Source organism: Vidua macroura, chromosome 6 (genome assembly GCF_024509145.1).
Source record: "Vidua macroura isolate BioBank_ID:100142 chromosome 6, ASM2450914v1, whole genome shotgun sequence".
NCBI classification, from domain to species: Eukaryota; Metazoa; Chordata; class Aves; order Passeriformes; family Viduidae; genus Vidua; species Vidua macroura.
In genome coordinates, this window is record NC_071576.1 from 61,644,420 (window position 1) to 61,656,492 (window position 12,073).

Genomic DNA, 12,073 nt, shown 5'->3' on the forward strand with positions numbered 1-12,073 from the left:
TTTTTGCTCCATTTATTTGTTCAGGAGATAAATGCAAATGAACCCAAAAGGTGTACCACAGGGGAAAGCAAAAAAAAAAAACAAAAACCAAAAACCAAAATCTGAAATCATACTGATGTTTGATAAAAAGTATGCTTCACTGCATTTAATAATTCAGGGAGACAGAACACATGGGTTACTAACAACAGTTGTTTAAAATGAGCACATGCTCTATACAGTCCCTAGGAAAGAAAATGTACTCCAAATGTTGAGATTTTACCAAATCCTAGGTTGACATAGAAAATATGATTAAAGCAGCCATAAGTAATGTATTAGCTCATGGCATTAAGGACTTTAAAACCTTGGTTAGAAAGAAGTTCACCTTTAGCCACAACAGAATTAGCATCTCTTGTGCTTTTACAGTGAATTTGTTTGTCAAACAGTGCAGGCAGAATTCTCTCAAGCTGTATTTTCAGATCACCAGTGGTACTGTTTCTAGGAGTCAGAGCTGTAACATATGTGCACATACCCTGGTTGTTAAAGGCAAACTCAGGTCAGAGCATTGTCTCTGTGTTATCACATGTAGTGAGTGGTTTGAACAAGTGTCTTCTATCAGAGGGAATGCAAAACTATTGCAGTTACCATGGTTACACCTTCATATTACAACGAGCAACAATACTAGTAAATTAAACAAAAGACAATAGGAAAGCTGATGGAATCAAAAGGAAGAGGCAAAATCTATAAGTTTCCCAAGAAAGCTGCTGTGAACTTGCTACTCTTCCTAATCTCGCTATTTTCATTTTCCTTTGCCAGTATCTAAGGCAGTAGAGTACATAAACATCCAAGCAAGCCTTGTAACTTTCCCCATTGCTACTTACAGCAGAGAGATTTAAGATCTTATGGAGAGAAACACAACAAACTTTGCAAGCTGAGAAGTGCCCAGATTGTTTTCAAAGCATACCCCTGACCTTTTTTTCCAGCAGCCTAAACCAGAACATTCAATACCAGGCATTTGATGGATATATTACACAACAGTTGCAGCTCATTGCAGAGAACTGCTCTGGCACATGTCAGGCATATATGGCCCATAAACCTTGAAAGTAAACGTACATAAATAAATATCAAATATTTATAAATATAAAATGTAGAAATCTATAAAATAAACATAAACATTTATAAAATAAATAAAGTCTGGAAGTGCACAGTGCTCTGATGGTAACACTGCATTTGAAATCCAGCACTTATCTACCACTTCTCTTCCAAAGGAGATTCACTCCTTTAGAAAGAGCCACAACCATCAGCTGCAGGGTGAAAGAAACTCCTCCTTGGATTCTTTGCCTTTTCCTCTCTTCAGAAGCTCCTCAATAGACCTGTGTGTGATAACACTATGCTTTCCCTCACTCAAAGGCTGCAGTTTCATGTCTGGCAAATAATTCTGTACCTGGGTTACAGATTCTCAACAGAGCAAACTTAAATTCAAGCCCAAGCCAGAGATCTACAATACTGCCTAGTGACAGTTACAAAGTATGTCTGTGAAAATACCAGAATAAAAGAGTTTGTACTAACTTCCATTGGGAATTTATACAAAAAAAAAAAAATTGTCCTCAGTCCTGGAGACAATAAAAATTCAGTATTTTTACAGTCAATTACTTGACTGCTAATGGGCAAGACAAAAGAAGAAAAGTACCAGTATTCTTTCAGAAACACATAAACAGCATTCTGCAAGACATTAATGAAGCATTTCCACACCCAGAAAAAGGACACAAAGCAGACCAAGTCAGCACTTGTAGAGTCACCAGCACAGTGGGCTGCACTGATGCCTCAGGTTTTGGCTTTTCTGTTCCTCACATTCTGTGCTGCTTCAGTGTGCACTTCTGAGCTTCACATGAGGGGATGGGGAGCTCTGTGCACAGAGCAGGGAGACAAAACAATTCCTGCTCCAGCTGGGCACCAAGGACAAATGATCCAAAGCTCAGGCCCAGGAGCACAAACAGCGTGGGCTGGAGAGAGAAAAACAAGCAGGATGGGAGTGCCTGGGCTAAAGCTGGAATGGGACAATGAACTGCAAGGTGCAAATGGAGCAGAGCTGATCCCAGTGAGAGCCCCCGGGAGCGCTCGTGCATTTTGGGACCATTTTGGTTCCTCTTGGCTGCAGCCCTGGCTGGGCTCTGGTGCTGCCCAAGGTGGATCCATGGAGGAGATCCTTGGAATCAATCCCTGCTTTGTTCTTTAGCTCTGCCCAGCCTCTGCTCCAGGGCAGCCTTCTCAAGGCATCAGCACCATCAGAGGCTCAGTCAGATGCTCCAGGGATGCTCCCTTTACTCAGATCACATCTGGAACACCAGGCCCAGATGACTTTGAGCCCCTCCGTTCAAGAAAGAATAAACATAAACTGAAGTGAGTCCAGGGAGGAGAATGAAAATGAGGCAACTGATTCAAGAGAAGTGGCTGAAGGAAGTGGGCTTGTTCAGTCTGGAGAAGAGAGGAAAAGCTGAAGGCCCTGGGTGGTACCCAAGAGAAGCTACTGACACTCTGTTGGAGCCCTGGCTGCTGAGAATTTCAGACTTTCTGTGCTGACAGGCACTGACTCCCAGGAGAACTCTGCATTGACCTGAGGCCGTGCAGAAGGCTTCCAAAATTGAATGACAGAACTGGGATTATTCAAACTGGGTGTTTGAATAGAAGTGTGTAACGTCACAGGGTGAAAAACTTAAGAGGTTATGGTTTTAGAATATAGTAAAGTATATAAAGCAAGATGGAGGTTTTAGAGCAGTGGCTGCTCCTTCTTCTTCACCTTCTTCTCCATGGGTTTGGGTGGTTTTGTGCAATTGGATAAATAGTCCACATTGCATGATTGGTTATTGGGTTAAAAGTGAAAACAATTTAGGTGTCATTTCTTAATTGTACAGTTTATCCTTAAAAGGCCTCATAGAGAGGGAGATGGGGCTCTATTTTTAGTTTGTTAGAGTAAAGGGCTGTAGAACTCAGGGTTTATGAGACTGTAGAATAAGAACTAATAAATATCTGAGTCCCAACAATAAATACCATCTCACACATTTAATCCTGCCCCTGGCAAGAAAGAAGCAATGTCTCCACAAGAACAACTGAGCTCTTCACTGAGGTGCACTGGGAGAGCAACGAGCAACGAATGGGAGCTGAAACAGGGGAGGTTCCCAGTGGATATAAGGAAAAAGAAAATTCCCTACAAAAATAATTAAGCATTGGACTGGGTTATCCTGAGGTGCTGCAAAAATCTCTGCCCCTGCAGATTTTCCACTGGACAAAGCCCTGAGAAATCTGCTCTGAATTCAGAGCTCAGCCTGCTTTAAGGCTGTGGAGGGGAAATTCTGGAGGTGCCTCCAAAATGAGTGATTCTGTACAGTTCACCCAGCTGGAGGTGTGTTCCTACAATGCCTGGCACCAGTGGGAGCTGGAGTCTCGTCAGCACACTTAGCATGAGTCTTTCCTGGCCTCCTCTTTTCCTGGCCTCCAAAAAGCAGGGATTTCAGGGCTAGGAGGCTACCCCAGGTTTAACACAGGAACGTAGAGCCCACGTTTTCAGAGATGTCACAACCCAAAAAAAACCATCTAAAAGTATTTTCAAAAGTTGCTGTTCCTAAGGGCAAGGAATTTCCTTGATGGTGAAGTATAAATATTAGTAAGCTCAGGGAATGATGAAATATTTAAAACCAAAATATTTGGTTTATTGGAAGTGTCCTCAGTTTCTATAACAAACCACTAATTGTGTTAGCAGGTGCCTAGAATTTTAGGAGACTGCCACCACGGGAGCTGTCTACATCTCCTGAGCCATGCTGTGCAAAATCCACCGTTTCTAAAAGGGAATATTCAATGCAAATCTGCTTTTCATGCAATTAAAAGGCTTTGCAAATTACACTCACTAAATGAAATATTTCTCTCTCGGGCAGGAAGAGATGATTCTAAGACTGATCCTAATCCCTGATAAAAGTGCAGAAACGCACACACAAAAAATTATATACAGGCTGCAAGAAGTCCTTTATACAATGGATGTAACTTTTATATTATCATTAACCATACAGAGTATCCCTAGAGAGGAAAGTGGCATATTCTGTGTACTCTAAGGATGAATGAACAAAGCTAAAATCAGACCATTCTCACCTAAAAGTCCCATGCATGTACATCAAAGATGCACTGCAACTGTGCAAAGAAGAGTCAGAGGATCTCCCAGGCCTGGTGCACACAGATAAACCACGCTGCTCACACCAGCAAATGAATGAGTTCCCAATCCAAGGGGAAGTGCCAGCTCACGACACGGATGGCCCAGCAGTCACGAGAGATGAGTCCAGGGGACCACCTCACACCCCGACACCGACAGCAGGCAAAGGCAGCAAAAGCAGCGTGGCACCAGAGTGGATTATCTAAGGGGGGCACTTTAATGATGCAGCAGTGGCCAGCAAGGCAGGAAGGACAAACTGAGAACCCCAACACATCCCAACACCTGCTGCAGCAGAGAACAAGAACTACCCGGCCTTGGGGCAGCACACACGGCTTGTCCAGGTGAAACCCTGACAGCACACACAGCCTGTCCAGGTGAAACCCTGGCAGCACACACAGCCTGTCCTGGTGAAACCCTGACAGTACACACAGCTTGGCCAGGTGAAACCCTGGCAGCACACACGGCCTGTCCAGGTGAAACCCTGGCAGCACACACGGCTTGTCCAGGTGAAACCCTGGCAGCACACACGGCTTGTCCAGGTGAAACCCTGGCAGCACACGTGGCTTTTCCAAGGAGAAACCCTGGCAGCATGCATGGCTTGTCCAGGTGAAACCCTGGCAGCACACACGGCTTTCCAAGGAAAAACCCTGGCAGCACATGTGGCTTGTCCAGGTGAAACCCTGGTAGCACACACGGCTTGTCCAAGGAGAAACCCTGGCAGCACACACGGCTTGTCCAAGGAGAAACCCTGGCAGCACACACGGCTTGTTCAAGGTGAAACCCTGGCAGCCCTCCTGGGGCAATGCCCAGCCCTGTGCCCCTAAGCGGGTTCGCGGGGCAGCTCCGCGCTCCGCAGGGCTGCCCGGAGCGATGGCAGCGCGGCTCCTCCGCAAGCTCCGGGGAAACGCGCCCTGCCTCCCCCGTCCTCCTGCCCCTCCCGCCCTCCCCGCGACCCCCGGGACTGTGGGGAGGAAGGAGAAGGCTCGGGAGCAGCCGCGGGGTTACGGCAGGGCAGGCAGGGCCTGGCGAAGGGGAGGGCGGCGGGGGCGCAGCACCGGGTCGCAGTCCCGCTACCACCAACCTAGCACACAGTCCAGGGAGGGCAGCCCGCTGGAGAGCAGCAGCTGCCCGTGGCGCAGCGCGGGCCGAGTGCCCGGCAGGGCGGGCGGCCGCGGGCCGGCCCCGGGCCGGCGCTGGAAGCTGGTGCGGCCCCGCGCCCCGCCGGCCGCCGCCATGTCGGGGCCGGGAGGGCCGGGCCGGGCTCCGCCAATGGGGGAGCGGCTCGGGGAGCCGCCGCCCAATGGGAGCCCGCGTTGTTGGCACGTGCGGAGCCGCGGGGCCCGGCGGCGAGCGGGGAGGTGAGAGCGGCGCCGGGGGCACCGCGGCCGTGCCTGGGGCTGAGGGGGCTGAGGGGGCTGAGGAGGCTGTGGGGCCGGGGGGCACCGCGGCCGTGCCTGGGGCTGAGGGGGCTGAGGAGGCTGAGGGGGCCGGGGGGCACCGCGGCCGTGCCGGGGGCTGAGGGGGCTGAGGGGGCCGGGGGGCACCGCGGCTGTGCTGGGGCTGAGGGGGCTGAGGGGGCCGGGGGGCACCGCGGCCGTGCTGGGGCTGAGGGGGCTGAGGGGGCCGGGGGGCACCGCGGCCGTGCTGGGGCTGAGGGGGCCGGGGGGCACCGCGGCCGGGCCTGGGGCTGAGGGGGCCGGGGGGCACCGCGGCTGTGCCTGGGGCTGAGGGGGCTGAGGGGGCCGGGGGGCACCGCGGCCGTGCTGGGGCTGAGGGGGCCGGCAGCGGGCACGCATCGGGGCGGGGAGTGCGGTACGCGGGCTGTGGAGCGGACAGCCCGCTTGTCCCGCGGGGTGTCTGCAGGGCCGGGCCGTGGGCGGACAGGCTCGCCTGGCGCGGCATCAGCCCCTTGGGAAAGAGCCCGCAAGGGAAAAGTACTTGTAAAATGTATTTGCACAGCTGCGTGTGGCATGATCCGTGAGTATACTTGGGGTCCCTGCTTGTTTGTGCAGAGCCGCGGACCGGTAGCGAGCGTGTGGTTTAATGCCTTAACTTGGGAGCAGGATCTTGCACCAGCGTGGACCAAGACGTGTGGTGGAAAAAGTTAAACGACATTAAAATGCTTTGACAAGTTCTAGGATGTTTGCTTTGTCAGTCAGCGCTCGGTGGTGCTCTGAAGGCAAGGGAAGCCCCTGTCAGCATACAGAACAGCCACCACCACAAGTATTTTTATATTTGTTTTTCATCTTTTGGTGATTCAGAGGCATCCCAAGCTGCTTGAAGACACTTGTACAAGCAGAATAGAAAAACGAAGCTTTAATACTATAATCCCTCACTCCCACTCTTGAATTCCAATGAACTGTTGTTCTAAGCCAAACTGCTGAACACCTGTGGTTCTTGAGTCTCTTTTTAAATGAGGGGAAAAAAAAATCCTCATGTTAAATACAAGCAGCCTGAAAGAGCAGCAATATGTGGGCAGTCCTGAACCTCAGAGTGTTTCCTTCATATCCAATTCAAATTCAGGGGCATGAAACTTCAGCATGATGTGTCCCTGGCTGGGGAAAGCCAGGGACACATCTCTTTTTGCTCTTTTTGCTGCTGGCCAAATTTCCACACATGCTAAGCAGTGGACAGGTCAAGTTCTTTTAGCAGGGGTATCAGGTAGTCTTAAAATTTTGTATTTTCTGCTAAACTGTGAGATACTGAATAATACTTAATTTTAAGTATTAGTGAAAGTTAGAAGTATCTGTCTGCAGAGGAGAAAATGAAAGGAGCTTGGGAAGCATGGCAAGAAATAAATGTAGGTGTTTAATTTCACTTCTGTAATATGTGACTGCTGAGGTGTGAATATCTGGAATGGGAAAGGCCAACAAAATAAAGACCCAAAGCAGAATTCACAATTCTTCTAAAAGGGTTTGGGCATCTCTTTCTGCCAGTGGGATCCTGTGGTGTGAATTCTGTCTGCCTGAAGCTCAGGGAGAGTTCTCCACTGTTAAACATCGCAGTGACTCTGCCATTTCTTACTGTGCTGTCCTCGTGGAGCCCCAGTCCCTGAATATTGCAGCTGTGTGGGACACAGCAGTTGCAGGATACCTGTTGGACAGCTTTGTTTCAGAAGCTCGTGGCCCAGTGATAAGGATATCTTTGATAAGTCACTGCTTGCCTGTCAGAAAGGGAATCCAGTGATGAACTCAATCTCTGGGATGGTTTTTTCCCATTCCCAGCAGTACATTTTCTCTTACTTCATTAACACAAAGCATTTCCTTGCTTTATTTATGTTTTTTTGTTTTGTTAAAATACACTATTGTAGGTTGTCTTAACTTCACAGGATGGGTGTAAACATACATCCAGGGCTGAGCCCTCTCTTTTGTTCTTTCATTGCTACTTGCCTGACATGTAAGGGTTTTTTTATACTTTTTAACCTCATTTTCCTACAGGCCAATTAAAATTGTAGGCTAAATATTTCCTTCTCTCTTTTTTTTTTTTTTTCTTCTCTTTCCTGTTGCAAAGAGAACACACATAACGAAAGTATTTTGGGAATGGGGATGCTTGTGCCATGCCCCTACCATTTTTAGTGTTTCTTGGATAAACTGCACCTTTCCTGGCAATCTCAGTGGCTCAGGAGCTGATCCAGTGGGTCAGGGTTGCAAAAGAGGAAATCTCCACTCCCTGCTCCTCCTCTGTTTCCAATGCAGCAAACCCTGGTGCTGGTCAGTTCCCTCCTTGGGCTGACTGAGCTCACTAACCTGGCTTGGAGCTATTGATTGACTTTCTTCATTGTTTTATTTTGTGCTATCCTGTGAGCTGCATGGAAAAGGGCAGCCCAACCTCCCAGCTCTTGCTAGCTGGGAACTTTGTAGTGATTTCAGAATAAAAGCTGGATTTTTTACATTAGAAAGAATTGATTTTTATATGAAGTGACATTTTTGTTACAATTTTTTTGTAGATATCCTTCCAAATACAGAGAAATTTTTTACATTGTAACTTACAGCAGGAGAGACTGTTTAATATATAACAAAATTGTAGATACAACTTTTTTCAGTAGAACTGAACTTTTAAAATACAGCAGTAGTTCTGTTTGTGTTGTTCAATTTTCTCCAGTCACATTTTAACCTGATGTGTGCAGTTAAAGTCCAACTGATTTAGAAAGCGAGTGGAAATAAACTATTTTTCAGTAGGTGGGGGATTTTTCCAATGTTAACATTTTAATACAGTAAAGCTTTCCAGCTGCATATGTGCTTATGAAAATACTGCTTACAACATCTGACTTTACCTGTATGTCAGACAGGTTTCAGAGGAACAACTAATTTAATAGAAATTTAATTTCATATTTATTTTCGGTTAATTATTTTTAAATCAATGGTGTTTCATTTGCAGGAATAACAAGAGTTTTTTCACTCTTTTTTGAATGATACTGAAGGTTTGCAGATGTCCAGTTTTGAAAGGGTGAATTTTCAGTCATCGTTGTAGAAGATCCCACTAGGATCTGCTGTCTGGCAGAAAGCAAGACCACAGGAACTGTAATTCTGGACATCACCCTAATCCCCAAATGCACATTATGAGGTAGATAAACCCTACTGTTCCTGCTCTAGGGGAGAAATGGAAATGCAGAGAAGCTAAGGAACATGGAAATGATTTCCAGTGCTCAGGAAGCGTCTTAGGAAGTTATTTCTTTCAGCTGAGCTCTGGCAATGGCCAGGGGTTGTACTCAGCTCACTGGAGAAAGTTTAATCAGCTTTTGTCTGTTTTGGGATGTCTCAAACTGTAGAATAATCAACTTTCCTTCCTCGCAGCTCACATGTTGTCACGTAGACCTGGTCAAATGGGGATGTCAGTTTGAACTGCAAATCCTAACTGTGCTGTGGAGAGATCAAGCTCTCTGTTTTCCTCTTCTTGCAAACTTGCTGCTCCAATTCAGCTACTTGTCTGTGTGAAATGCAGACTCTAAGATGGATTAAAAGGATTTTGGGTGAAAATTCCCTAAGGGAAAAAGAAAATGGAGGGAATACAATGGTGAGCGAGAGAGCAATCAGAACATTTGGGAAAAGGTTATGCTTGGAATTTGATCTGCAGGAACATTTGACATTTCTCTTCCAAAACTGTAGCCCACACACTTGGGGGAATTCCTGGTGTCCCCAGAATAGCAGCCCTTGAAATGTGCTTTGGCTGTTTGTGGTTGATAATGATGCCTCAGGGTTCAGCTTTTCTATTTTTCACATCCTGTGCTGCTTCAGTGTGCACTTCTGAGCTTCACATGAGGGGATGGTGAGCTCTCTGCACAGAGCAGGGAGACAAAACAATTCCTGCTCCAGCTGGGCACCAAGGACAAATGACCCAAAGCTCAGGCCCAGGAGCACAAACAGCGTGGGCTGGAGAGAGAAAAACAAGCAGGATGGGAGTGCCTGGGCTAAAGCTGGAATGGGACAATGAACTGCAAGGTGCAAATGGAGCAGAGCTGATCCCAGGGAGAGCCCCCGGGAGCGCTCGTGCATTTTGGGACCATTTTGGTTCCTCTTGGCTGCAGCCCTGGCTGGGCTCTGGTGCTGCCCAAGGTGGATCCATGCAGGAGATCCTTTGAATCAATCCCTGCTTTGTTCTTTAGCTCTGCCCAGCCTCTGCTCTAGGTCAGCCTTCACAAGGCATCAGTTTCTGGTGACCACACAGGGACAGAAGGCATCAGTAAGAGGAAGCAGAGTTGTCCTGGCTTCTCTTTACCACGTGGGTTGCCCATGTGGGCAGTGTTCCTCAACAACAGGGTGTTATTGATGGGTGTGTTCTGTTGTCTTTGCTTGCAAATTAATGGTTTTGCTGGGTTTTAATTGTGCTGCAGAAGATTTCACGTATGCTCTTGTCTTTGAACAAAATGCTGTTCATTTTGGAATACAATGCCAGCCCATTTTATTTCAAATTTATTTCATTTATGTATGTCTGCCAGACCAGTTTTCAGTGATATTTTTCTGTCGGATTTACTTGTGGGACAGAGAACCAGAAAACCACATCCTAGTGGCAGTTCTGATTTATTAGTGTTTGCTGTTCCATCGCCAGGCTGCTTGGCTCATCAGCTGTGGAATGTGCTGGTATTAGACTGTACTGATTAAAGTTTTATAGTCACCAAATCAGATTAGCCACCCAGTCACCTGACCAGGCTGGCCTTGCCGTCATGTGGCCCACGCCCTGCTGAGCTCCTGCTGGGAGCTGAAACAAGGTAGTTTGCTTTTGAGATGTTCTTAAGTATCTAACAGCATGGGTCGTGGATTATGGCTGCAAAGAAGATGGCTTCATTTTCCTGATCTTTGAACTAGCTAGAATGGGATAAGTTTGAAAGTGCAGGATCTTCAGGCCATGAGCCAACAACTGGGAAGAATGTTTAATCCTGGAAGCTCTGACACCAAAAGACCTGTTTTTTTCAGTGTGAAAAAGCTTAAAGACTGCTTATCCAGTCAGTCTGTGGCAAATGAAAGAATTAGTTGGAGTGTTTAGGACTTGCCAGTTGTATGATATTTCATAAAACATAAGATCTTACTCAGAAAGCCTCTTACATAAATTCATCCTGGGTATCCTGAGCAACAGGAAAAAATATAAATCTGTGTCAAATTTAAACAGAAATAGAACTAAAAAACTTTTAAAACATTTTAAAGCTTTTAAAATAGAACCAAATTAGGAGACATGAGTTAAAGTAGTATGTGCTGAAGATAAGAAATTATTTTAAAAATTGCTTTATGTTTCTGTAATTTCAGAACTATACAGTATAATGTTACTGAAACCTGCAGAACAATAATCTTGAAAGTGAATTGTGAGTTTAATTTAGTGTCTTGATAAGCATCATACAGATTAGTGCTGTATTTAATAGGGATTGTTTTCCTTGTGTTTCTCATACTTCCTGGCGAGACCCACAAACATGGAAGGAACCTCAGGTTTCCAGAGTACTGGCCAATGATGTTTTCTGGTTATTGTCTCCCACAGATATTCCAGACAGGAATGCTAGCTTGGTTTTTCAGCTCCCACCAACTTTCACAGCACTCTGGCCATCCACAGAGTGGGGCATGAACCAGGGTGTGTTGCAGTAATAATTCTGCAGAGATGTGTGTTGCTTGCTCTAAAAAGTTTGACTAGAATGGTAAACTAATTACATCCCTGAGGGGCAGATGAAGAAAATAGGCATTTTGGCCTTTAAGTAGTCAGGAAGTAAAATTGAGGTTTTTCAGTGTGAGTTATAAAGTTGGATATAAGACAAACAAGCAGCCTAGTAAAACTCATTATAAAGCCAGATTCACAACGGGCTACTTAGGCAAACTTAAACTGCTTCAAATTTAGAATAACATTTTGGTGAAATAAGCCATCAGGGAGCGCTGAATATCTGGCTTTTTTTTGTAGCCAGGCTGTATTTTAGCAAATCATCATTCTTTATCTCAGTGGATTCAGCTTCCATCCCCTGCAGTGAGCCTGCCAATTCCATGCCAGAAGTGCTGTATTTGTGGGAACCCCATTTCAGGGGCATCTATCTGGGAGCAGGGCTGCCATTTTTTCCTATTTTCCCCCCTCCTGTACTAAATTGCATTTTGTGTGAGACAATATATGTAAAAGGAATAAAAATTAATTAACATTTAAAAGTGTAGATACTGAAACAGATTGAGGGAAACCAAAATGTTATCAAGGTCCTAGAAATAACAATCCTGTAAGTGGTTACTGCAGAATAACTCAGTGTCTTGCAAATGGGACACACAATATTACTGAAACCTGCAGAACAATAATCTTGAAAATGAATTGTGAGTTTAATTTAGTTGTGGGTGCTGCAGGAAGTGTGAGCTTCACTAATTGTTTCAAAGTCCTGTCTTGGTTTTGTGTGGAAAGAATAGAATGTCTTCTTTCTTTGCAATGAGGGGGTAATTCATCTGAAGT

The 12,073-nt window shown here is 46.2% G+C and overlaps 2 protein-coding genes across 3 annotated transcripts in view; one reads left to right on the forward strand and one right to left on the reverse strand.

Moving 5' to 3' along the window:
- Window positions 1-5,409, reverse strand: part of ELP4 (elongator acetyltransferase complex subunit 4) — a 137,433-nt gene extending 132,024 nt beyond the window's left edge. The window contains exon 1 of the mRNA XM_053980829.1: window positions 5,256-5,409. Coding sequence (XP_053836804.1) covers window positions 5,256-5,409 — 154 coding nt within the window. The remainder of the gene's footprint in view (window positions 1-5,255) is intronic.
- Window positions 5,410-5,461: 52 nt separating this feature from the next.
- Window positions 5,462-12,073, forward strand: part of IMMP1L (inner mitochondrial membrane peptidase subunit 1) — a 32,403-nt gene continuing 25,791 nt past the window's right edge. The window contains exon 1 of one of the 2 annotated variants that reach the window (XM_053981718.1): window positions 5,462-5,532. Coding sequence is in view for 1 of the 2 variants with exons in the window: in XM_053981717.1 (XP_053837692.1) it covers window positions 8,724-8,737 (14 nt within the window). In the remaining variant the exon portion in view is untranslated. Of the gene's footprint in view, window positions 5,533-8,594; window positions 8,738-12,073 lie in introns of those variants that run through there. The other variant, XM_053981717.1, reaches the window with a different exon arrangement.